Source organism: Drosophila montana, unplaced genomic scaffold (genome assembly GCF_035044405.1).
Source record: "Drosophila montana isolate Dmon_TW-CO22-7 unplaced genomic scaffold, ASM3504440v1 contig_2178_1, whole genome shotgun sequence".
NCBI classification, from domain to species: Eukaryota; Metazoa; Arthropoda; class Insecta; order Diptera; family Drosophilidae; genus Drosophila; species Drosophila montana.
In genome coordinates, this window is record NW_026997075.1 from 822,955 (window position 1) to 847,760 (window position 24,806).

At 41.7% G+C, this 24,806-nt stretch overlaps 4 protein-coding genes across 5 annotated transcripts in view; 3 read left to right on the plus strand and 1 right to left on the minus strand.

The window, feature by feature from the left end:
- rut (rutabaga) overlaps positions 1-7,419 on the plus strand; it is a 42,389-nt gene extending 34,970 nt beyond the window's left edge. Inside the window, 5 exon segments of the mRNA XM_064680707.1 lie at positions 21-1,282; positions 2,273-3,387; positions 4,137-4,795; positions 4,870-5,171; positions 5,173-7,419. Coding sequence (XP_064536777.1) covers positions 21-1,282; positions 2,273-3,387; positions 4,137-4,795; positions 4,870-5,171; positions 5,173-5,211 — 3,377 coding nt within the window. The 3' untranslated portion in view covers positions 5,212-7,419.
- Positions 1-24,806, minus strand: part of LOC135427347 (uncharacterized) — a 263,759-nt gene that overhangs the window by 85,881 nt on the left and 153,072 nt on the right. The window lies entirely within an intron of this gene.
- Positions 9,075-10,002, plus strand: LOC135427431 (antigen 5 like allergen Cul n 1-like). The gene is made up of 3 exons (XM_064680951.1): positions 9,075-9,191; positions 9,254-9,663; positions 9,768-10,002. The coding sequence occupies exons 1-3, from the start codon at positions 9,075-9,077 to the stop codon at positions 10,000-10,002; spliced, it is 762 nt and encodes a 253-aa protein (XP_064537021.1).
- Positions 12,131-13,054, plus strand: LOC135427477 (antigen 5 like allergen Cul n 1-like). Its single transcript, XM_064680995.1, has 2 exons — positions 12,131-12,286; positions 12,354-13,054. Exons 1-2 carry the CDS (start codon positions 12,170-12,172, stop codon positions 13,005-13,007), a joined length of 771 nt encoding a protein of 256 aa, XP_064537065.1. The 5' UTR covers positions 12,131-12,169; the 3' UTR covers positions 13,008-13,054.

Consider the following 24,806-nt stretch of genomic DNA (forward strand, 5'->3'; position numbering starts at 1 on the left):
TAAATTAAACCAATCAACAGGCATTAACATTGGACCCGTTGTGGCGGGCGTGATCGGTGCGAGGAAGCCACAGTATGACATCTGGGGTAATACGGTGAATGTGGCCAGTCGCATGGACTCGACCGGCGTGCCCGGCTACTCACAGGTCACCCAGGAGGTGGTGGACAGCTTAATTGGCTCCCACTTTGAGTTCCGCTGTCGTGGCACCATCAAAGTGAAGGGCAAGGGCGACATGGTCACCTATTTCCTCTGCGACAGCAGCAGCAATGCGCTCAATGGCGAGGTGCGCAACGCCATGATCAGCAGCCGGCCGGCGGCTTCGGCGAATGACACGCAGGGGCATCAGTCCCTCACACATGGTGCTGCTGGTGGTGGCGGTGGCGGTGGCCTGCATCCGGCCGAGTACTACCAGAAGACGTCGCAGTTCCAGGAGAACCGTCTCAATACGGACACCTACAGCAAAAAGGACAACGGCCATCTGTACAATGTGTGTGGCGAGGAGCAGCAGCTGCTGCTGCAGCATCAGCATCAGCATCCACAGCCGCTGCCGCTGCCTGCACCACCCGCCCAACACCACCATTTGCATCAGCAGCAGCAGCAGCGACTGAACAGCAAGCTTCAGAAGCAGCCCAACTTTATGACCAACGGCGGATTGCCCAATATACGCGAGAATGGACACAATGGCGAGCTGCACTATTCGGCCACAAATATGGTGCCGACTGCAGCAACAGTTACGGCTGCAGTGCAGCAGCAGCAGCAACAACAGCAACAGCAACAGCAGCAGCAGCAACAACAACAGCTCCAGCACCAACAGCAGCTCCAACTCCAGCACCAGCTCCAGATCCAACACCAGCACCAGGTCCAGCACCAGTCCATTCCTTCGGTAATGTTGCGCGAGTTCAATATAATTGAGAATCCGAATACCGGTGGCAGGCATCAGCAGCTGCAGCAGCATCAACAGCAGCAACAGCAGCTGGAACAGTTGCCGTCGGCGCAGCGGCCATATCCACATGCCAATAGCCTCGATGGTGGCGTTGGGGGTGTGGTCGGTGTGCTGGGCGGTGATTGCTTCATGGTGCCGCGGCGCGAACAGCTGCGCAGCTATGCGCCGCCGCCGGCGCTGCCCTTTAACCAGCATGGCCAGCATCACCCACTGCATCATCTGTATCACCAGCATCAGCATTTGAATCAGCATCAGCCATCGTCCTCCAGCCTAAGCTACGGCCACTGCCGTGAGAGCGAGCCGCTATTGCATGCCAGCAGCGTCGCACCGGTAGCCAAGGTGAGTGAAGACGTTGACCTCATGATCTGGAGCAAAGAGATACTACTCTGAACGAAGCCCGCTCCTACCCCCAGCTGCCACCTAACGTGCCAATCCACCAGGCGACCAGCCGAGACTCCACCCAACTCCGCCCAACCACCAACCCATCCATTTGTAACTAATACAACGCATGCATAAAGCAACGGATGTAGTGTGTTTATTTGTACATATATCCCAGCCAAATGCGCGTGTGTGTATTCCAGCGCAAAACAAAAAAAGTCACTGGTTCGACTTACGATACGAGACAACTCCCTGCAAAAGGCTTGGCTCGAATACATCCGTTCGAAATACAAATAAGGAGCATATAAAAAGAAATATACAAAAATTATAAAAAAGGCGGCCATATTACCACTATGAGTGCAAGAGAGAGAGGGAGAGAGCGAGAGAGAAAGAAAGGGAGAGAGACAGAGAGAGAAAAAGAAAGAGAAGGAGTGTTATAATTTAGTTATTAGTAGGGGGGAATCAATTATGGATCCAATAAATAATCAATATAATTATCGATCTTTTTAAAATCTTTTTGGGATGCATTATATTAGAAATTTTAATTAACCGATTTATTCAAATCTATTTTATAGTTAAATATAAGGAGAACTTGCATCAGTTTATTCCGTTGGTATCTTAGATTTCGGAATGCGGATAATATCTTTTGATTCATGTGAATTCGACTTTCAGTAAAATTATGTAGCTGAAATTTCGGATGGTATTCATTAACTGATGGGGCTCCGTTTATAAACCCAAATATAGACACACACGCACAAATATTTCTGATATATTACAATAAACCTCTTCAATGCCGACTCTTGTGAATGCTGCCCCATTATTGATTGTATTTGTATTTGTATTTGTATCTGTATTTGTATTATATAAGTATTTGACTATCTGTGTGTCTCTAACTATGTTCCACTCTTTGCATGCTATCGCACCACGCCCACATTCACGACTAACACCTAGATCATGCCCATGCAGCATGCGCCAAAGTACGAGCCACCTCGTTACACCTGTCCCAACTCCATGTTGTCACTGCAGCAGCAACAGCAACAACAGCAGCAGCAACTGCCGGATCGTCAGTATGCGCTTTACTCACAGCAGCCGCCGCTGCCGCAGCTGCCGCCGAAGCCGGCACTGAGAAGCTACCTGAAGCCGCTGCCCAAGCTGCCAACGGATGTTGAGGAGAGTCGCGAGATGTCATCGACGGATGATCTGAGCTCCAGGCCGCATTCGCCCTCGATGAGCAGTTCCGATGAGAGCTATTCGAAGACCACCGAGGGCGAGGGTGACGGCGACGAGGACTCGCCCCGCATCAATGGTGGCCATCTGCAGCGCAACGGACATGGCAATGGGCTCGGCGTTGGGATTGGCATTGGCTACAATGTTGGCCGCGTGAACCCGCTGCAATGGCTCTATCCCTGCGATATACAAGTGGATCCCACATCGCCGATTGTGGACATGGCGCAGCTGCGCGACTTTGAGCTCAGCTCGACGACCGAGAGCCAGGGCCAGCAGACGACCAGCAACACGACAAGCAACACGCAGCACAAAGGCGACAGCTGCAACAGTTTTGACTACCAGCAGAAGCCGGGAGCAGGAGCGGCGGCATCGGCGACAGCAGCGGGAGCAGCAGCTGCCACCAAGTCGCCCTTTGAGAGGGAACTGCAAAGACTGCTCAACGAATCCTCGCGAGCGCGCTGCCTGGCCACCACAACGGCGGTGGCAACCAATTCCGAGCAGACGACCAGCAATGGCAGCGGTCGCCACAATGTCGATCTGAGCTATTCGGCCAGCAACAGCAAGCTGAGCTCCATCAATGGGCACGTGCAGGGTCTCGAGGGGCTCGAGGGCGGCTCCAGCAGCAACGGCAATCTTAGCGGTGGCAGCAACTCGAACAGCGGCAACAACAACTATCATAAGGAGCAGCAGCAGCAGGATCACGATCTCCTTGCCATGGCCATTCAGGTGAACGGCAAGCTGCCCATGAGCAACAGCTTCATGATATCTAAGCATCCTGTCGGCCTCGAGGCCATCAAGGAAATAACGCGCCACAAGAACCCCTCCGAGTCCAGTCAAATGTGAGTAAAGCACAACTAACTGCAATCAGTAACCAGCCTAACCAGCCATAACCCATAACCCATTGGCCAATACCTTTAACCGGATCCGACTCCCGCCCCTATATGTATCTAATACCAAGCAGCAGCCATCGACATAACCATTTACCATAGCCCATGCTCGCTGTCAATCAAGTTCTAATCATTTACGCACTTGTATAGGATCCGAAGTATCGCCGGATCTCTGATCTAACAGAATTGATCGAATCTTAGCCAAGATACAAGCGAATACGTTGGCTCCATTTTAGGATACCTGAGCTGAATACGCCTGTTCCGGTTTTAGATTCAAATATTCTTAGACTCCGACTTAGCGAGGCTAATAAAATACGTTCGCAATCAATATACGGATTATAGTTTTATAAATATCGCCCGAAAACTTAAAATTTGCAGGATGGAATCAGTTTATATATGTCGTCTAATGACACTTTGAGGAAGGGTCCCACTGATAGGCCAAAATTATATTATTATTGAGGCGCCGATATATTTAATACTCTCACCCTGGCAACGACTTATTTGCCCAGAATTGCCTAGTGCCGATATTTTCTATCCCAAAACCCGAACTAAAAAAATTGGCACAAATTTGGGCCTGGGCCCAAACCGTTCAAATGCCATTATTAAATATAAGATATTAGTTAGAAGATTTTACATAGACAAGGCAGAAGAAAAACAAATTAATTTGAGGTTTCACATTTAACGTGTTGAATCATTTTCAGGCAAACCTCGGACACGGAATCGTGCGAGATTCTGCACGAGAATCGCAGCCAGATGCATGCGCTGGCCATGCTGGAGCTGCATGCGGCCAAGGAGCAGCAACAGCAACAGCAGCAGAGATCGCATCGGCAGCGTCCGCGCTCGAAGGAGCTGCAGCACAGTTACGAGAGCCTCGACAGGCTGGATGGTTCGATGCAGCAGCAGCAGTCGCAGCGGCAACGACACCATCATCACCATCTCCACCACCATCAGCAGCGGCAACAGCAGCAACAGCAGCGCTACAACCATGTGGAGCAGGAGGAACGCGATGATACGGAGGACAACCTGGCCGATGAAGAGTTCGAGGATGATGAGGTGGGGCGCGACGTGCGACAGAAGCGCCTGCAGCAGAGCGAGCACAACAAGCAAAAGAATGACAAGCAGCAGCAGCAGGCGCAGAATGAGGAGCTGGATCAGCAGCAGGAACAAATGGAGCAGGAGCACGAGCAGCTAAGGGGGGAGACGGCGCCGCTGACCAATGGCAGCATGCGCATGGAGGCGAATGTGATAAACGATGAACTGAAGTATGGCGCGGCCCATCACAACCACCAGTCCATGGACTCTAATCCGCTGGAGAGCCAATCGGAGTGGTCGGACGATGATTGCCGCGAGGAGGCCACAGGTAAATAAACCAGCAATTATTGTGCGATAACAAACCATAACTTCTCTACTCTTCTTTCTCTCTCTATCTCGAAGGCGGCGCAGAGTCAACAGGTTATATAACCGATGAGCCTGGCCTGGAGAATATCTCGCTGTTGAACGAGGCGGGTCTGACCGATGCCGAGGGCGCCTTATCGGATGTCAACTCGCTGTATAATGCGCCCGATGTGGATGACACCTCGGTGTCGAGTCGGGCCAGCTCGCGCCTGCTTAGCCTGGACTCGCTCAGCGGGCTCTACGATTGTGATTTGGACTCCAAGCATGAGCTGGCCATTGTGAATGCCTCGCACAAGATAACCAGCAAGTTTGGACCACCGCCGTCGCCGGCACAGCATCAGCAGCAGCCATCGGCAGCAGCAGCAGCAGTTGCAGCAGTAGCCGCTGCTGCAGCAGTAACTCAGGCAGCAGCAGCACAGACGCCGGAACAGCAGCAACAACAAAGTTAAAGAGATTTGTACTTAAGATTGAAAAGAAGGAAGCTAATGAGCACGCATAGGAAACCAGAAAAACAGAAAACCAGCACTCAAAACGTTGTTACTGCTAACTGCAAATGGTGTCTATTAATTTACAATACTACAACTACAACAAAGTTTGTTAAGATATATATATATATATATATATATATACCCTATATAGATATGCATATATTTACATATGTGTTGTACAGGAAGGAAAACAGAATCGAGACACAAGTTCTCATGGGCTGCTTTTCATTTCTTCTACTTATGGTAGCTAACGGCACTCTCTTATATATAAGATTGTATGGTTTTTTTTTTGTCATTACTATTAGGTATTATATACATAGTATATATAAAAATAAATATATATAATTACAAATAGATATATTTAGTCATTGGCCCAGTTGAACGTTCCAGTTAAACCCCACACAAAAACAAAAACAAACAAAAAGATTTTGAGAATTAATTACGATTTGAATTCTATAAACTCTATACTGATATTATGCAATTTATGTATGTATATGCTTAAAGGTATATATAGGCAAAACCATCACAATTATCATTAAAAACGATTTGTGGATACATAATTTGTAATTTGTGCGCTTAGGCTCTATAAGATATACTTTTCTCATTTGTTATACACTATATAAGTACATTTACCTATAATACTAGTACATCATTTAATATCTATACCTACCTGTATGGCCTATATTATTTAATAATCGAATAGATAAATACTATAAAGGCATGACACGTTGTAAATAAAGCGAAATATAAATATATTTTATCCTAAAGTTGAAACCTTCATGTACGCCCTCTGCACATTTGAATGAAAAACAAAAATATTTGCAAGGAACAATTTGATGGTATGTTCCACGTTAATACGTTAATGCGATTAATTGAAAACTTACGGCTTCTGTATTTGCTTAACTATAAATATATATTATATATCTATCTGATCTGTTGGTCTTACGCGAAGCGTCATGTGCCATTTATCGTAGCCTATTTTTAGCTGCTGCGCTAAAGTGTTGCCTACTTTGAGGCCTGGCTCGCACACACCTTTTGTACATACATACACACACACACACACACAAACACACATACACACACGCATACGATACGTACTTATCATATAATTATTTAAGTTATAAGCGAGCTTTTTGCTAAAATAAAAAGTATGTCGAAAAGGCTCTAAGTCAATTTTTTGTTGGCTGTTGCACAGCTTTCGAATTTTTCACGCAAAACTTTTCTCATTTGCCATAAGGCAATCTAATTTGTTTAATCTGTAGACGTATAGCTATGTATATAAGTGCATGTAAATCGTATATGCCTATAAAATATGTTTTGAAATATAAACTATGAATGTATCGTAACATGATTCACAATTACTATGGGAAACTCAAAGATATTGTTGATAACTGTCTTGTGATGAGCCCAAAACACGTACAACCCAGACAACTAAAACAGATATAACAAAAAAAAAAAAACAAAACAAAATGAAAAAAACAAACAAACAAAGATTAGAATACAAATAAAGCCCATATTTTGTGTGAACAATTTATGTGAACGCCACTGAGCGCAAATATTATACATATTACGTAATTATGTAACAACAAATGAACATTTAACCTAGAGAAGCAAATAGCAACAAAACAGCCCACAGATTAACTTATGCAGACCACAAAAATTATATAAAATCAAAGAGAAATTACGCGAAAATATATACACAATAAATACCTAATATACATATATATATATATAAATGAATATATATGTGTATATATATATACATACACACAGAACCACAGCGATGCAATAAGTTAGAGAGAAATAGAGACAGACAGAGAGAAAGAGTTTTGCAACAAACTTGCAGGCATGATATTTATTTTTCTGTACCGAAATGCAAATTAATGATATCTATGTATCTACAAAAATAAAAATATACAAAACAAAATTTTTAAAAATTATATATACTACATATGGAAATGTATGTGTGAGCAGAAACAAAAGCAACTACTTATAGCTGTATCTCTATATAGATGAATGAGTGCGGCAACAATTAAAGACCCATAATAAAAACTTACAAGTACATATAACTAAATGGCAGCATATCAAATATGTTACAAAATCTCGAGTATTTTCTTATTTGCAATTGGATAATGTTTGGCTTTCTTAAATCGTGAAAAAGGGTAAGCATTTGTGCAAATTTGTATTGGCAATAGTCTTAGCCAAATACTATAGCTAGATACGAATTGGCCACATAGATGGAGCAAATACAATTGTTGGGCTGACAATAAGTTTTGGAAATTCCAATAACTTTGTAGCATATGGCTCTAAGCATTCTATTAAATTATTCGGGATTAATCCGGAAATTAGTTAATGCACATTTCATTAAGAGTTGGGCAGCAAAATTTGCGCCACAAGAGACGTGAAACTGAATCGTTTTGAGTGCTTCAAATACTTTGCTACTTCACAGTCGAACTTAAGTCGAGAACGGCACATTTACAAAATCGTAAGAGGCAACGAAGGAAAATAAATATATATATTAAACACACGGTTAGTTCCCGAACAATCATATTTAATCACGTTGACAATCTGGAATCTAGTTTAAATTTAGATTGATTTCTCAGTATGCTCAAGCTCAAGAGTTTAGTTTTTCACTGAATATGTTAGTTTGCACCCGCGGTAAATTTGGTTGGTTTAAGGAATCTTTGATAAGTTTGACACCCCCCTGATATAAGTAATCAGTTGATAAGTAGTCTGAGCATAAGTCTATAAATTTCCAAAGCCTTAAACCATCAGAGCATAATCTTAACTACTCTATCAGTTTTACACGCAGTTAAATAAGTTTTTATTAATATAAAAAAAAGAACAATAGTATTGTTGTCTGGTTTTCTTGTTTTTTTTTTTTTTTGCTTGTTTATTTGTTTCGAACATTTTGCATGTTGATAAACAACAAAAAGCAGGGCAGGCCAATTAGTTGGAGTCTTATGTACTACAATTCCTACTCACAGACTAATTTCTGGACGAGCTGAGCATTGTTGGAGATGTTCGCAATCAGGTCTGCAAGCCGGGCTTGAAACAAACCAATTTGAGTCAGGAACTCTAATATACCTTTAAGCTATAAGCCGAGGTTTAAGCCAAATACATTTTTTTTGGTTGGTTTTCGATTCTGATAACCAAAAAAACTTTGAAAACCATACAAGAAATCAAAATCAGAGTTTCACGATGAGGAAAACTCATGACCCGAACCAATAGACAGGGAGTTGGTTCAAGCCGCGATCTGAACCACCGACAATTGTTTTTTTTTTGTTATGTCTACGGAAGGCAGTCTGTATTGTTGATACACCTGGCATGATGGGGGCAGGTTGACAAATATTAAAACTATGCTGAAAATAGATTTATTAACTAAGCAATTGTCTTCACTTGAGAACATGTGGCTACGTTTGAGCTCATACCGAGTTCGGTTCAGTTATGATATTATACTGGCTTCCATAATGAACTTATTGATTGTTTTGGTAAATGTAAAATATTGCTAATCAATGCCTGGAATACAGATGCTCGGCAACTGGCAAACAGAGTTGATGGCATGTTTCGCGTGTGTTTAGCTTATTGGTATAACTTTTTATATTTCTATTAAATATACAAAAAGAAGTTAAATAAATAAAATACAAGTTAAATAATTATGAATGCCTTGCCATATTTTCACGTTTGTGGACACCTTCTTCAGCGACTACTATATAAGCCAAGACCAGAGGCACATTGGCAGTTACGTATTTAGCCATGTTGCGCATTGTTTTGGCAATATTTTCGGCGCTGCCTCTGGTCTTTGCACAGACGAATTACTGTGCCAATAGCCTGTGCGGCACCGCGACGCACATTGCATGCAACAACAATGGGGTAGGTCTATTCGAAATGCATGTGTGGCCATGTTGCCAGCCAATTGACTGTCGATTTCTTAGGCCTGGGACGCCAGCTGCCCGACAAGTCCGGCGCCCTTTGTTATCGACATGAATCTGGACCTGAGGCAACTTGTGGTGCGGCTGCATAACGTCAGGCGCAACAATCTGGCTCTGGGCAAGGTGGCCAATTACGGGCCAGCCCGTAGAATGGCCACCATGCGCTGGAGTCCAGAGCTGGCCACGCTGGCAGCCCTGAATGTGCGCCAGTGCGCGATGGAGCATGATGCTTGCCACAATACGAACAAGTTTAAGGCCAGCGGCCAAAACTTGGCCATGATTTCCTACACGGGCGCACAGGCGAGCCGTACCAACGCGGACCTGCTCACCTCCTCCATCAACAGCTGGTGGAGTGAGCTCAAGAATGCGAACATGGTGGTTATCAACAGTTATCCAAGCAGCTGGAGCGGAGGGTAAGTAACAGCAGAAGCCATCGATTGATCAATTCAATTCTTCCGAGTCTAACCCTCTACACTTCTTCTCCTGCTTCTCCTGCTTCTCCTGCCAATCCACGCAGTCAAATTGGCCACTTTACTGCCATGGCCCAGCAGGCGAACATTGCCGTTGGCTGCGCTGCCGCCAGATATGTCAAAGGCGGCTGGAATAATTTCCTCTTGGCCTGTAACTATGCTACCACAAACTGGATCGGCGAACCTGTCTACGTACGTGGACCGACAGCTGCAGGCTGCAATACGGGCACAAATGTCAACTATCCGGGTCTCTGCAAGGTGGCCGAAGTCTACAATGTCTAGATCACGTTTTGTATAAATAAAAATCTTTTGCAATCACAATTTCACTTGTTATTGTTACGATTATTTGGTTATTAATATTTAGATCTACTCCAATCAATCGGTAATCGTCTAAAATAGAGCTTATAGTATATTTTCATGCTCTTTAATCAGGAGAAACTTGCAGTTTTAGTTTTCTTATGAATCAGAAGAAGACCATCATTAATGTTGAAAATGGCCAGCACACGTCTGCCCATTCACCATCCGTTCGTGCCCGTGCCCCCACACACAATCCATTATAAATCCATTTCAAAGGGAGTCCTCTGGGCTTACTCAATTCTCATTACTCATTACTGATCTTGTGGCTCACAATAATTGGGCTTCATAGAAATTGTCTTGCCTCTAATGCACTTGTGAAAAAACGTCTGTTTTAGTTAATTCAACACATGTTTTCTAATTGAAATTAACAAGTATTCTGTCTTCCATCTACTTGTGGGCTCAAACCAACTATGTTGACGCTCAACTAAGCTACTAAGCTACTAAATCAACATTTAAGAATTGACAATTGCTGCCGAATTTGAACAAGCGACTGTTCGCATGTTAGTCTGCGCTCAGACACCTGGTCATGATTTTCGACGATTTTCTTTGAAAACTTTGAGCAGCGTTTTGCCCCCACTTGGGAGTCGAATTAAAAAAGAAAAAAACAACCGACTTTCTGCACACTTTCAACCCAGTTTTAGTAAAAATTTCAGCTTTGTGGCTTTTACGGTTTGGGCTACGTTCGATCTGGAACTCTTTTATGTAATGGATATATATATTTTTAAATTTTATTATTTTCCAAGATTATATATTATATGTTCGCAGCAAAACTCAATTTGTATGTTCTCTTATGCCAAACGTTGCACATTAGAAAGAGAGAAATAACTTTTAAATATTGCCTTAATATGCGAATTTCGAGAGTTCACGTATGGCTTGCAGGCTTTCCTGCTCTGATTATTATCAGGGAGGATTATTATAAGTAAAACAAGTAAGAGGTTCTAGTCGGGACTAGGGGATACCCTGAACCCTCTTCTTCCGACAGGCGATAGGTTTAAAATGAAAGATACTTGATATTTATATACTATTCTAGAAGCTATATGTCAAGTTTGGTGACTCTAGCTCATATTATTTGCCGAAATTGCTCAAAAAACAGGAATTCGATATCGATTTTTATCGATTACTTGGAAACGGGGCCATTTTTACACATTTTTAATGGGTTCAGGGTATAATGATAGAATTAGTATATTTGTACTGATGTGTGTCTATGTATGTATGTGTGTGTTTGTATAGTATCCTTTTAAAATTGGCCTTTTGCGAATACCTCTCCCTTACTCTCTCTCTCTCCCTCCCCTTTCTTTTTCTCTCCACCCGTTCTGTCCTCGCTCTCTCACTATTTCTCTATAGTAAATATCCTATATCCTTTCTTGCTCCATCTCTTACACTAATCCAGCCCGCACTATTGTTCTTTACCTGATATGTACAGCAAACACTATCATAACGAACGCTCCTATTAAGCGGACATGCCTCTTGGGCGGACAATATAAATCAGGCTGCCCTCATTCCTCCTCGACCGTGCGGACAGAATTACCCAACGATCGCTGTCCGTCCAAGGGAGAGTTTTTGCTTCATATATTATAGAACTTGAATCGTGGGTGTGCCAGTTAATTTGTTTTAATACTTTTGTTGAAGTTCGGTTAGCTAATTTGCTGTTGCTATTTGTAGAGCATTGCCACAGCGTCAACATTTGTGTTGGACAAGTAAATATGGTCAAGGCACGTGTCTTCGCCTTTCTCGCTTGCGTTCAAACATTCTCTCTTGTTGCATGCCATCTCTCCGTCGCGTGTTGTAGCATTGAGCTTTGGGTAGGCATTGAAAATTCGCACGTCGGCATATCCACTTCTTCTGGACATTCTCGGCTGTGGATTCGGTGAGTTATCAGAGTGCTTTATCTTTAGCTGCTGGTGACGTCTTTTACTGTTGGGCTCCATTCGGATATAAACGTTTGCATATCATTGTGAGAACTGAGCCAACTTTGAAATAAATATTTGATCAATTGTTACGCCCGCTAGATAAAGAAGCCCGCTGCCAGCACAATGGGTATAAAAGTAAGAGCCGCAGCCACAACTGGCAACAATCGAGCCAGGCTACCGAAATGCGCAACATACTATCCATAACAGCTGTAGCCCTTCTGCTGGGCATCGCCAGTGGCACGGACTACTGCCAAACGAGCTGTGGCAGCACCAAGAACATTGGCTGCAACAACACTGGGGTGAGTGGCAATCGAATGGCGCGTTCTATCTATGACTAACTAGCGTACTGATTTTATTTAATTGTAGGCCTGGGGATCGGCATGCCCCAGCGATAAGGCCTTGGTGGATTTTACGACGTCCGATCAGAACGCGATTGTCGCCAAGCACAATGAATACCGTAATTTCATTGCCGGCGGCGGAGATAGTAAGCTGTCGCCCGCCTGCCGCATGGCCACCATGCAGTGGAGCGACGAGCTGGCCTATCTGGCCTCCCTCAACGTCAAGAGCTGTCAGATGAGTCACGATGGCTGCCACAATACGGACGACTTCAAATGGTCCGGCCAGAATCTGGCCTGGATCGGCTATTTCAATCCGCTGAACGCCACGGCCAATGCTATCAGCTCCGTGACCATGTGGTACAACGAGGTATCCAATACCCAGCAGTCCCAAATCGATGCCTATCCATCCAACTACAACGGAGCCACCATTGGCCATTTCACCGTTATGGTCGCCGATCGCAACACGCGCGTGGGCTGCGCCGCATCCACCTATTCGGTTTCGGGTCAGTCCTACAAGGCCTTCCTCATGGCTTGCAACTATGCCGCCACCAATGTGATTGGCGTCAAGATGTACAACTCGTGTACGGTCGGCGCCAGCAAGTGCACCACGGGCGTCAATCCCAGCTACAAGTTCCTGTGCAGCACCAAGGAAGTCTACGATGTCAACAACCTTGACTACTGAGGCTCACGTAACATTTTTTTGAAATAAACTTAATGCATAATAATAAATATGGGTTCTTCTAATTGGAATTCGGCAATATTGATTTTGCTTATCCAGCAACAGGAAACAGCTCTTCGGCTTAAAATAATCCTTTTAATTAACTGAGCAACATAATAAATAGCCACACAACGAAGTTCAGACTTAGCATTTCGATATCCTTTACGGATGTATAATAAGGCCCTTATAGATCTGTCTCTCTACTGCTTTTCCTTATGACTATAATAATTAAAGAAATCAAATTTTATATAACATGCGCACATTTCCTTCAACATAGTTTAAAGCAGCGAATTTGTTTAAAGTTCGCCTCTCTATGCGATTTTCATGTACTCTTGCTAACCTCACAGACCTTGATGTCACTTTTAAATGTATAAGCTCATATATATTGATTGACGAACTGATTGCTGATCAGCACAAGAACTGGATAGTTGAAAAGTTTACAGTCGTTATTCTTTTAATTTACTGGTTTTTGGTGAATTCCACCCGCAAATGTGGAATATTGATGGATAATGATTGCATTCAATTTTTTCAATTTGTAAGTTGCACACGCATTTTTACAGATCTCTGTGAACTTTTATTTGTACTACTCGGAAGATCTACTTTTAAGTTTGAAAGTTCAAACTCTTTTTTAACAATGTATGTCTAAAATGTTATTTAAAATAGGATTAACCAATTGCAGAAATGAATTGAGCAATTCTGACCTGAAACCGGGCTCTCCCAGTACAGGAATATGAATGCTAGGGAAGTATCAACGTGATACAGGGTATTTTCTATTTGTGCAATTAAGTCAATTGCAGCGTAATTTGTTTTCCAAAAAACAAGAAAAACATTGCGTTCGTAAGAAGCAAAAATATGTGTGGTCTTATCTTTCGGAAAGCCCCTCTGTAGTATGATAGTAGAGATTCTTCGAGCACATTTCTGAATGAGCTTCAAGTTTACGCTTAAAAGAAATTAATGCTTTTGAATGGCGCATGAGATAACTCGCAAAGATAACTTAAAGATAAATATCAAAATATTTGTATATGAATTATTCAACTCGTGCTGGCAGCGTTTTACACATTTCTATTTTTTTTGGCCCGGAAATGTTGCATACTTTTATGTGCCAGCGTTTCATTCTGAGCTGGACAGGTTCAGCCTATAAAATAAATTAAGTTGAACAACGACGGCAACTCTTTGAAATTGTAATCCGATTGACTTAGCAGGGGCTTTAACACCAAGATTATTAATACCTTGTTAAAATATGTAAGATATTCCAATTATAGCTACAGCATACTTTTCAACAGGCCATGGGAAATGATGTAAAAAAATCTGTTAGTTATTTAATGACCAATTCGCTGTGTAAAAGATATATAATCAGAGCAAATTTCTAGCAGTTTTCATTAAAATAATTCAATATTAATTATGAATTCAATTTTATTAAGATATTTGTATACCCTTCTGGTATTGCAGATGTATGAGAAGCTCGTAAAAGCTAAGTTTGATTAAATATCTGGCAAAACAGAATATTTTGGCGTACATAAATTCATTTTGCTACCGATTCTCCCTATAGTGCTATATAATATAGTGGTGCGATATTGATGGGATTCGGTTCATTTGTCAGCATCATAGTTTAACTAATAAATGCCGAGTTTGTTCAAGATAACTTTAAAAACAAAAAAGTTCGATCGTTGATATGGAAACTATATGATTTAGTGGTCAGATCCGGCCGGTTACGACATATGTAAAGCAACAGAAAATGGACGTATGCAAAGTTTCGAGATGATAGCTTCAGAACGGATGAACAAGTTCGCATAGAAACAGACAGATGGAGAGATGGGCAGTCGGATGGATTAAGAGACGTACAGACGGACGGACGAATAAACAGGTGGAAGGACAGACGGACAGACGAACAAATATGTGTACCTTTTGGAGTCGGAGATGTCACCTTTGATGCGCTACACATTTCATAACAAAATTACAGCGCCCTCTACAAGGGTATTAGTATGCTTCTCCGAAACTATAAGGTATTGCAATTCTTGATCAGAATCAACAGCCGAGTCGAGCAAGACTCTTTCCTCGGTCTGTCATTCTCTCAGAGTTCCTTCATTCGTTCTTGAACGTAGTTCGATAACTTGCCCCATTTCCCAGAAATCGATCGCCATCTTGTTTTAACCATATTTCAAAAATTGTGTGAACTATGGATACCGAGTTGGGTATGCTGGCTCAATTCTAGTTAATACAGATCCAAAAAAGTTCACTCTGTGAATAACTTATCCCGCTAGAATTGCAAAATGTGTTGCATACTTTTATGCGTCCGTGTTAAATTTCACAATGGGGTGCTTTCAATGCATGCACATGTATGTATGTATTTATGCCAGACATCAGACATCAGCTTGTTGCTTCATTTGCTTGCCTGCGGGCATTCGGCGCATTGCTTTTGCGCGGAGACTGTTTCCCTCGCGTTCCGTTGACGGGCTCTTTGATTTTGATGCCAACATGCGAATGCGTATTGCTTTTGGCAACTGTTGTCTATTGCACTGGCTGCGATAAGCGCGGGGCAGCAACAGTCCCAGCTCGCAGCCCCAAGTCAAAATAAGCCACCGCTCCTCCCCAGCCCCTTCCACGCACACACACACACACAGACACAGACGCACACACGCACAGACCGCGTCACGCCTTCAGTTGTGCTCTGTCATTGTTGTTACATGCGGAATTTGTCGTGAAATGTTTTGGTAATCAATTTATATGTTCCGCGGCGTCTCCAGCGCCCAACTCCAGCTGGCAGCATTAGTTTGTGTGGTCGAACCACAGAGCCCGCGACTGGCAGCTGTCTTCAGCCCAGTTAGCTGGCGAAATTCACCTGGAAAAGTTCTCAGCTCGTCTAGCTAACTGATATCGTGCTCTGTTATTGCCAGCTACAGTTGCCTGCAGGCCCCCATGAGCTCTGCCTGTCTATTTCTAGCTCCAGCTCCAGCTTCAGCTTCGGCACTGCCTTCAGCCTTTCGTACGTGAAAATGAAGCATTTTCCATTTGATGATAAGAAAACATGTTTGGCATATTGATGAATGCCTCCAGAGAATTGTGTTGTTGTCCTCAGTGTGCTTGTGTCTGTTGGCAGGGACGCGCATGTCGCCCCCTCTCCGTCGCGCTGCCATAAAGCAGCTTGCCACGCGCTGCGGCACATACACAACTTGCGGCAAGGATTGGAATTAGGTGGCGACGGCCAACGAGCTCGATTTTAATGATGTGACTGACGGGCGAAAGCGCTTACCAAAAATTTACTCAGCGTTTCCTTTTTGTTTTCATATTTTCTTTTTTTTTTTTCATATTTCCTCGCCAGCCAGCCCCCTCATCTGTTTATTTATGCGTACGCCGGAGTTTGTTTGCTTTGTGAATACGTGATGCGCCCACGGGTAAGGGCAGGCGCCATCCAAGACGACGTCCTGGGCTGGGTGTGGGTCCGTGCGTTGAAGGGCCGCACACATTTGCTTATGCTAGCAAAATAAACATCTTTTTTTTTTTTAGTTGCCAGCATTGGAAATAATAATAATAAAAATAATAATAATAATTTCTCACTTCATTTGTTGCGCAAATCGAAAATGAGCTTCGTCTTTGAAACCGTAACTGGAGCAGCAATTGCCGCCTGTGAGCCAGCCACCCAACCACCCACCAACAAGCCCAACAGGCTTCGCTTGCTGTTGCCTGATGGCCGCTGATAGGTTTTCTGTGCGCTCTTCCTACTGCTTCTAGCATTGAATTTTAATGAGCTGAGCAACGCTGCGTATGCGCAATTTGAGCAGCCAATGGGCAATCAGCCGGGATGCAAAATCAGTTGACGGAGTCGGGCCTTCAAGAAAATGGTTCCTATACCCTAGCAGAGCGTATTATCACTTTGTAAGACAATATGTAACGCATCGAAGGCGATAGCTCTGACTTTATATAGTATGTTTAATATATACATATCATGCAGATATGAACTCAATCGATCTCCAGAAGTGAGCTTGTAGCTGAAGTCGAATAAAAACAATAATTTTTAACGCAAGGCTTTCCAACATTTTCCCGCTCTTGCTGGTGGAATTTTTTGAGTTGTCCAACACTTCTTATATCAAATGGGCTTACTTAAGTGCAGTTTCCCAGCTCTCAAGGCTTGAACTGATCATCAACTAGTCAGTCAGTGTAATAAGTAGGATCGAAATATATTTGTTAGGGTATTTGGCAGCTTCGATGCACGGAAGACAAATCTACTTATTTATTTTTTAAAATATTTTTTCATTACTATTTTGAGCAATGTTAAAAACTGAAATTCAAGGAAATTTTTATGCTGCAAATCGTTAAAATTCAATTACAGCAAATTACAGAAAGCAGCAGCCGAGGAAAGGGAACAGCAGCAGCAGCAGCACCAGCAGTAGGCTGGTGTAGGAGCCACAATTTAAATTATCGGCAATGTATGTGCTGGTGTGCGTGTTTGTGTGTATATGTTTGTGTGTGTGTGCGAGTATCTATTTAAGCGATGCGCAGGAAACCATAAAAATTGTTGCTGCCAGGAAGCAAAAGCGGCGCCAACTTTTGCACAAGATACGAATACGAGTCAGGCGGTACTTTACAGGTCTCTTCTTCTCTCTCTCTCTCTCTCTCAGTCACTCACTGTATCTCTCTCTCTCTCTCTCTTTCGCCAGCTCGCTGCGTGTGCCAAAAAGCGTTTAAAGTCGGCGATGTATTAGCATTTCACTTGAGCAAAGTTTATCGAAAGGCAATCATAAGGCAATTTATAAACGGACATGCAAAACTTTTGTGGCTCAAGTTTGGTTGGCAGCGGGAGAGACAGAGAGAGAGAGAGAGAGGAGTGCGGGCAGGAAAGCAGTTAACAAATTGGAAAGCCACTTATATTCCCAGCGATAGCAGCAGCAGCGGACCGGACCAGGTCGAAAGTGCAAGTTGAGATAAAGTTTTTAAGCTGAGGGCTGCGACAAATTCAGTAAATTGAATTCTTTCCCGGAGCTGGCTTAAGAACATAAAGATACTATCTGCTAATGAATGCAGCTGTTTATGTCTGTGGCAAGCAGCAGCAGTAGCAGCAGTTGTCCCTTCTGCAACTTCGTCTTCTTCTTCAGCCACTTCTCGCTATTAAATTAGCTGCCAAGTTGTGAGCCAATTTCAATTTGTGCGACAACAATTTTTTCTCTCTGCGCTCGCATACTCTGCTCTTAACATGAAGTGCAGTATATGGGTCTAGTCTGCGACGCTATTGAAGCTATTGACTTGTTAAGTGTTGTGCCACGCCTATCTTGGCGTCCACAAATCCCAAATATCCTAATCACAAGTGATGAGTATCTATTGTATATACAGCTTCTTATATCTGAATAACATCTTTTGAGTCCGTAGCTTAAGACCTGCTGCAAGCTATGCCAAAAAAATATGCCTGCCACGCCCGCTTGCGCCTCCTGCTCCAGACTCGGAACAGAGCATTTTGCAGTCGTTAATTGCAAACTGCAACTTTTAAGCTTGTTTTTTTTTTATGTTACCTCATGCGACATCCAAACAGCTCAGCGACTCCTACGTGTCGTTGACATGTTGAGTGTGCGTGTGTGTTTGTGTGTGTGTGTGTGTGTGTGTGCCCTGCATGCCGTAGCATACTTTTCAGCGTCGCCATTCATTAATCAAGTTCAGGGCACTTTAAAGTGGCGCTGGCGCGTCATTGCCAGCACCACACACACATACACACACACACACACACACGCACACACATGCACATAACACATAAAGCAAGTTATAATGATGCAATAACAAAGCCGCAGCAGCAGTTGGCATCTGCCTTGTAGCTAAGCAAATCCTAGGGGAGGCGTTCTCGCCACATCCACGCCCACAGTGCGCAGCCACCCCACCGCATCCAGCACTCATTGGCCTGGCCATAAACGTTGATAAAGTCATAAAAAAAAGGAAACCAAACATGCCAAGAAAAAAAATAATAAGCCCCCGCAGCATCTTGGCAGCCCAAGCAAACAAAGGCTTAGCCACGGTCCGGGCCAAGCACTCGGCATATGTTGGCCAGCAAGAACAACAACAACAACATCTTGGCTATAGCAACAGTATCAGTATCTGTAGCAGCAGCAGTAGCAGTAACAATAACACATTCCGGCTCTTATCAAGAATGGGCCAAAAACTAAACAGGTCCCTTCCCGCCCAACGCAATCCCTGGGGCCACACTCAACGCCGTCCAGTTGCGAGTTAAATTGAGTGAACGCATGCAACTTGAAGCCATGTAAGATAATAAATATGTGGATAAATGCACACATACGCACACACACACGCATGCACACATGGACATATATATACATGTACATAACATCATATATAAGCATTTGGTTAAGTAGCACACATAAAACGCGTGTCCCAGGGGCGCAGTTGACACGCCAAGTCCAGAAGCGAAGGTGTAGCTGAGGCGCACCTTAAAACTTGGTGCCGCATCAATCAGTCCATCAATCAACTGGACTGATCACAGGCTGAAATGCACGAGCAACAACTTTATTTATGGCCCAAAGTTTTGAAATCGATTGATTGAGCAGCACTTTTACAGCTGAATGGCCACAATTCACAATGGCTGCTGTGCTCGTAAGTGTATGTGTGTGTGTGTGTGTTAACAAAGCCTCAAAGCCTGGCACAGCAAGTGTTTGCCATCAGCCTGGTCCTCTGCATCATTGGGTTGACCTGTTGCTGTAAATTTTGCGGTTTTGCAATCAACTTATTGGAACTGCACGGCAGGCAGCCGAAAGGTAATAACCAAAAAGGACGTGCAAGCGGACGCGCGTTCCTGGGAAATAAGTGCTGCAGACAAAAAGCGAATGCACGATAATTAGCCTGGCAGAGACAAAAGCCTGTGGCCCACGCTGCGAATAAGCAATAAGCAAGTGGTGTGTATTGTTCCATCAGATGTCCCAACATGTATTAGTTCTGCTTCCAAGAGATACGGCTACAGACACGGCTACAGACACGGCTACAGATACAGATACAGATACAGATACAGATACAGATACAGATACAGATACAGATACAGATACAGATACAGATACAGATACAGATACAGATACAGATACAGATACAGATACAGATACAGATACAGATACAGATACAGATACAGATACAGATACAGATACAGATACAGATACAGATACAGATACAGATACAGATACAGATACAGATACAGATACAGATACAGATACAGATACAGATACAGATACAGATACAGATACAGATACAGATACAGATACAGATACAAGATACAGATACAGATACAGATACAGATACAGATACAGATACAGAATACAGATACAGAATACAGATACATACGATACGAAAATAGATACAGATACAAATACGATACAGATACGAATACAGATACAATACAATACAATACGAATACGATACGAATACAGATACAATACGAATACAATCGAATACGATACAGATACGAATACGAATACAGATACAATACGAATACAGATACGAATACAGAATACATAGAATACAATCGATACAATACGAATACGAATACAGATACAAATACAATACATAGAATACAATACGAATAAGAAAATAATACAATACAAATACGAATACAATACGAATACGAATACAAATACAATACAGATACAATCAAATACAATACAAATACAGATACAATACAATACAATACGAATACAATACAATACGAATACAAACATACAATACAATACAATCAAACGATACAATACAGATACAATACGAATACGAATACAATACGAATACAATCGAATACAATACAATCAAATACAATACAATACGATACGAATCGATACAATACATACAAATACGAATACGAATACAGATACAATACAATACGAATCAGATACAATACGAATACGATACCAATACAATACAAATACCAATACAAATACAATACAATACGATACAATACAATACAGAATACAATACAATACAATACAATACAATACAAATACAATCAAACGAATACGAATACAATACAATACAAATACGAATACAATACGAATACAATCAAATACAATACCAATACAATACAAATACAATACAAATACAAATACAAATACGAATACAAATACAAATCAATACAAAGACAATACAAATACAATACAATACAATACCAATACAAATACCAATACAAATACAACAATACAATACGAATACGAAATACAATACAAATACAATACAAATACGAATACAAATACAATACGAATAGAATTCAATACAATACAATACAATACGAATACAATACGAATACAATACAGATACAATACAATACAATACAATACAAATACAATACAAATACAATACGATACAATACAGAATACAATCAGATACAAATACAATACAAATACAGATACAATACAATACAAATACAATACAATACAAATACAATACAAATACGAATACAAATACAATACAGAATACAATACGGATACAAATACAATACAATACAATACGATACAGATACAATACGAATACAGAATACAGATACAATACAATACAAATACAGATACGATACAATACGAATACGAATACAGATACAGATACAATACGATACAATACGATACAGATACAGATACAAACAGATACAGATACGATACGAATACACGATACAGATACAGATACAGATACAGATACAATACGATACAATACAGATACAATACGATACAAACAGATACAGATACAGATACGATACGATACAGATACAGATACAGATACAGATACAGATACAGATACAGATACAGATACAGATACAGATACAGATACAGATACAGATACAGATACAGATACAGATACAATTTCTTTGTGAAATATGAATCATTTGAAGCTCTAAAATCATGTAGTAGGACGCGTTGGGAATCAGATTTCATTTATTCACCGAGTGCCGTTGGGTTTGTTTAAACGAAACGAGCGTGCTTTGCCATATTCCATTCTTGGTAACAGGTACAAATTCAATTATATATACCCGTCTTTAAATACAACTGTGTGGTATAATAATAAGTGAGTATTACTGTTAATGACTTGGCAGACCTTCAATGTCCAATGGCCGATAGAAGCTTTCAGCTGCAGTATTTGCGACGAGTTTACCCTACAATTATGAGGGTGTGCAGTAGGGTATGCTGGTTAAATCATGTTCAATACCATAACATTTTCTTAGCTTTGGCCAGGAGTAGCTTCCGAATCGAGCTACACCTGAGAGCATACCCTACGACTGTCTGGGACATGGCAGAGATGATTGAAAAGTTCCCTAAAAGATATTCTATGATTATGCTATATATATGGGGTCTAGCTCTCTCTTCAGCGTATCTGGAGTGGATGTAGTATATATATATATCTCTATATATTAAACTGTTTGTCCTGACTGACTGACAGCCCAAACCGTAAGAAGTAGGAAGCTGAAATTTTCACTGTAGCTACCTTATGTGATGTAGGTGCACGTTAAGACGGGGTTTCGGGAAATTCCACCCGCATGTGTGGAAAAATCGCAAAAAACGTTTGTATGTAACTTTTTTGTTTACCATCGGATCGGCCTCAAACTTATTTTCAAAGATCTTTGTTCAAATTCATTTGAGGGGTGTTTCACACTTTTAGGAAAATCCATTCCTTCTTGGTGGAAATGGAGGTCAAAGATTTGGTGGATGACGTTTTGTGTTCAAATTCGTTTCCAAAGATCTATAAGAAAAATCATTTGAGACGTGTCTCATAGTTTTCGCAGAATCCAAACTTTTTCGGGTGGAATGCGACTCGAAGATTTTTTGTGCGAACTTTTAAGTTGTGTCCGATTTGCTTCAAATTTATTTTCAAAGCTCTACATAAAAATATAATGAATACGTGTTTCAGCGATTTGGGAAATTCCACTCGCAACATTGGTAAATTGGCGGAAAACGCGTCTATGAAAATTGTTTGTTTACCGTCCGATAAGTTTCAAAATCATTTTCAAAGCTTTTTGAGAACGTTGATTTTTAACATACGTTCCACGGGCAAGGCCGGGTTATACCCGCTAGTATATATATATAGTTGTAGATAAAGATACATGCTACATGTTATCAGACATAATTATAAATTATACATTTTCATTTATACATATGTATGCATAGTTAAAGCCCGAAATTATAAGTTTTTTTCTAGATCAAATTACTGTATTGCAAGGGTATTCAATATGCGGCACTTAGTGCTCGGTTTCAGTTGTTTATTTGAGCTCAGGCAGCATTGTTTAGCGAAGCTTTTGGCCAAGACACCTATAAACACGCAGCTAGTGAGAAAACAGCAAGTGCAGCAGCCAGAAACTTGGCCAGCATTGAACAGGTCGAAATTAGCTACGACTTGTTATATCTTTGCCTCAATTCAATTGTTCTTGTAGCTCATGTTGTTGTTGTTGTTCTTGTTGTTCGTTATTAGTTTATAAACGTTTTGGGCAAAGTTTTGACACCTGGCTGGTACATTCGCCTCAGGGCTTTGGGCTTGGCTTTATCGCTCTATCCACTCCTAACGCCGGCAACATCTCCAACTCATTAAGAGCACGCGTTTGTCTCCCAATTTGTCTGCATTTTGTTGTTGCTTGTTGATTGCTAATAAGCAGCGACATATAATTATTGAAAATTGTATGCAAAAAGCCATGAAATGATGTCAATTAGCGCGTCCAATTAATCAATTGGCCCATTGGCAGCATCCACACCTGGCGATTGTGACAAAATGCAACCCTGACAGCGGAAACAATTCAAGCACAGATATGCGCAAAAATTGCTAAGCAAATTAAATACTTAAATAATAATTTGTTTAAATTATATACAAACGCGATTAGATGTGATTCAAATACTTAGATAACAAATGAAATTACTGAAATATTTGAATCACCAGTCATCATTTATTATTGGTATCTAACGATCCGATTGCCCAAAAAAAAAAAACAGTTTAAACAAGTTGGATGTGCCAAGGTTTGAACCGGAGTAAGGGAACTTTGATTTGCACAGCCAAATTTATGCACCAATCAAATAACGAACCAGAGACTATTTTTTTTTTTGTGGTTTGCGGCCATGAATATAGTCTTATCGTTTAACATTTTAAAAGAATTAAAACCAAGTATCTCGTTGCTGTCATCAAGTCTGCATATTCAAAGAAATGCAATGAGAATGATTTGTGTTTTGGTTCAGAGTTGAGTTAATCGCTAACCAACACTGGCATTTGTCAAATATGGTTAGAAGAGTCTAGTGGTTGGGGCCACAGTTATTTATGCTTTGAGCCAAGCTATTTGTGGCTGCTCTTCTGACAGCTGGTTTGGTTTAAGGTTCGGTAAAAAGTTAATAATAAATTGTTGCTCCGGCCTACAGCAGGTTCGGCTCAAAAACTATTTGCAGCCTTGGCTATAACAAAGACTTTTTGCTTAAACAAATAAACCTCTATAAGCCTCGTATGGACGGCAGAAAGAGCATATATAGTAGATACATATGGCTATCAGGTTATCAAATACTCTTTATACTCTCGCACAATAAATGTCGAAATAATTGCAAGAGCTACGTCTCCTAGGTACATTACAGAGTATCTTCTAGTTTAGCTCCCTCGCCCAATGTAGGCTTGTTGGATTTTTGTTCGAGAGAAACTTCAAGAACGAGTACCCTCGAGCTGCGATGGAAGCGTTTGTCAAGTGAAAGTTCGTCTTGATAACTTTGATTTATAGACATACGAATGAGCGAGTCATGTGAGCTCCTAACTGCAGGCACCCCCCATCCCCCCACCAACCCCCCCTGT

Bases quoted from the DNA above. Each gene is read 5' to 3' on its own strand.
- LOC135427431 (XM_064680951.1), top strand. From the start codon at position 9,075: ATGTTGCGCATTGTTTTGGCAATATTTTCGGCGCTGCCTCTGGTCTTT. The intron at 9,192-9,253 runs GTAGGTCTATTC...TCGATTTCTTAG, and splicing joins TTGCATGCAACAACAATGGG to GCCTGGGACGCCAGCTGCCC. The intron at 9,664-9,767 runs GTAAGTAACAGC...CAATCCACGCAG, and splicing joins CCAAGCAGCTGGAGCGGAGG to TCAAATTGGCCACTTTACTG.
- LOC135427477 (XM_064680995.1), top strand. From the start codon at position 12,170: ATGCGCAACATACTATCCATAACAGCTGTAGCCCTTCTGCTGGGCATC. The intron at 12,287-12,353 runs GTGAGTGGCAAT...ATTTAATTGTAG, and splicing joins TTGGCTGCAACAACACTGGG to GCCTGGGGATCGGCATGCCC.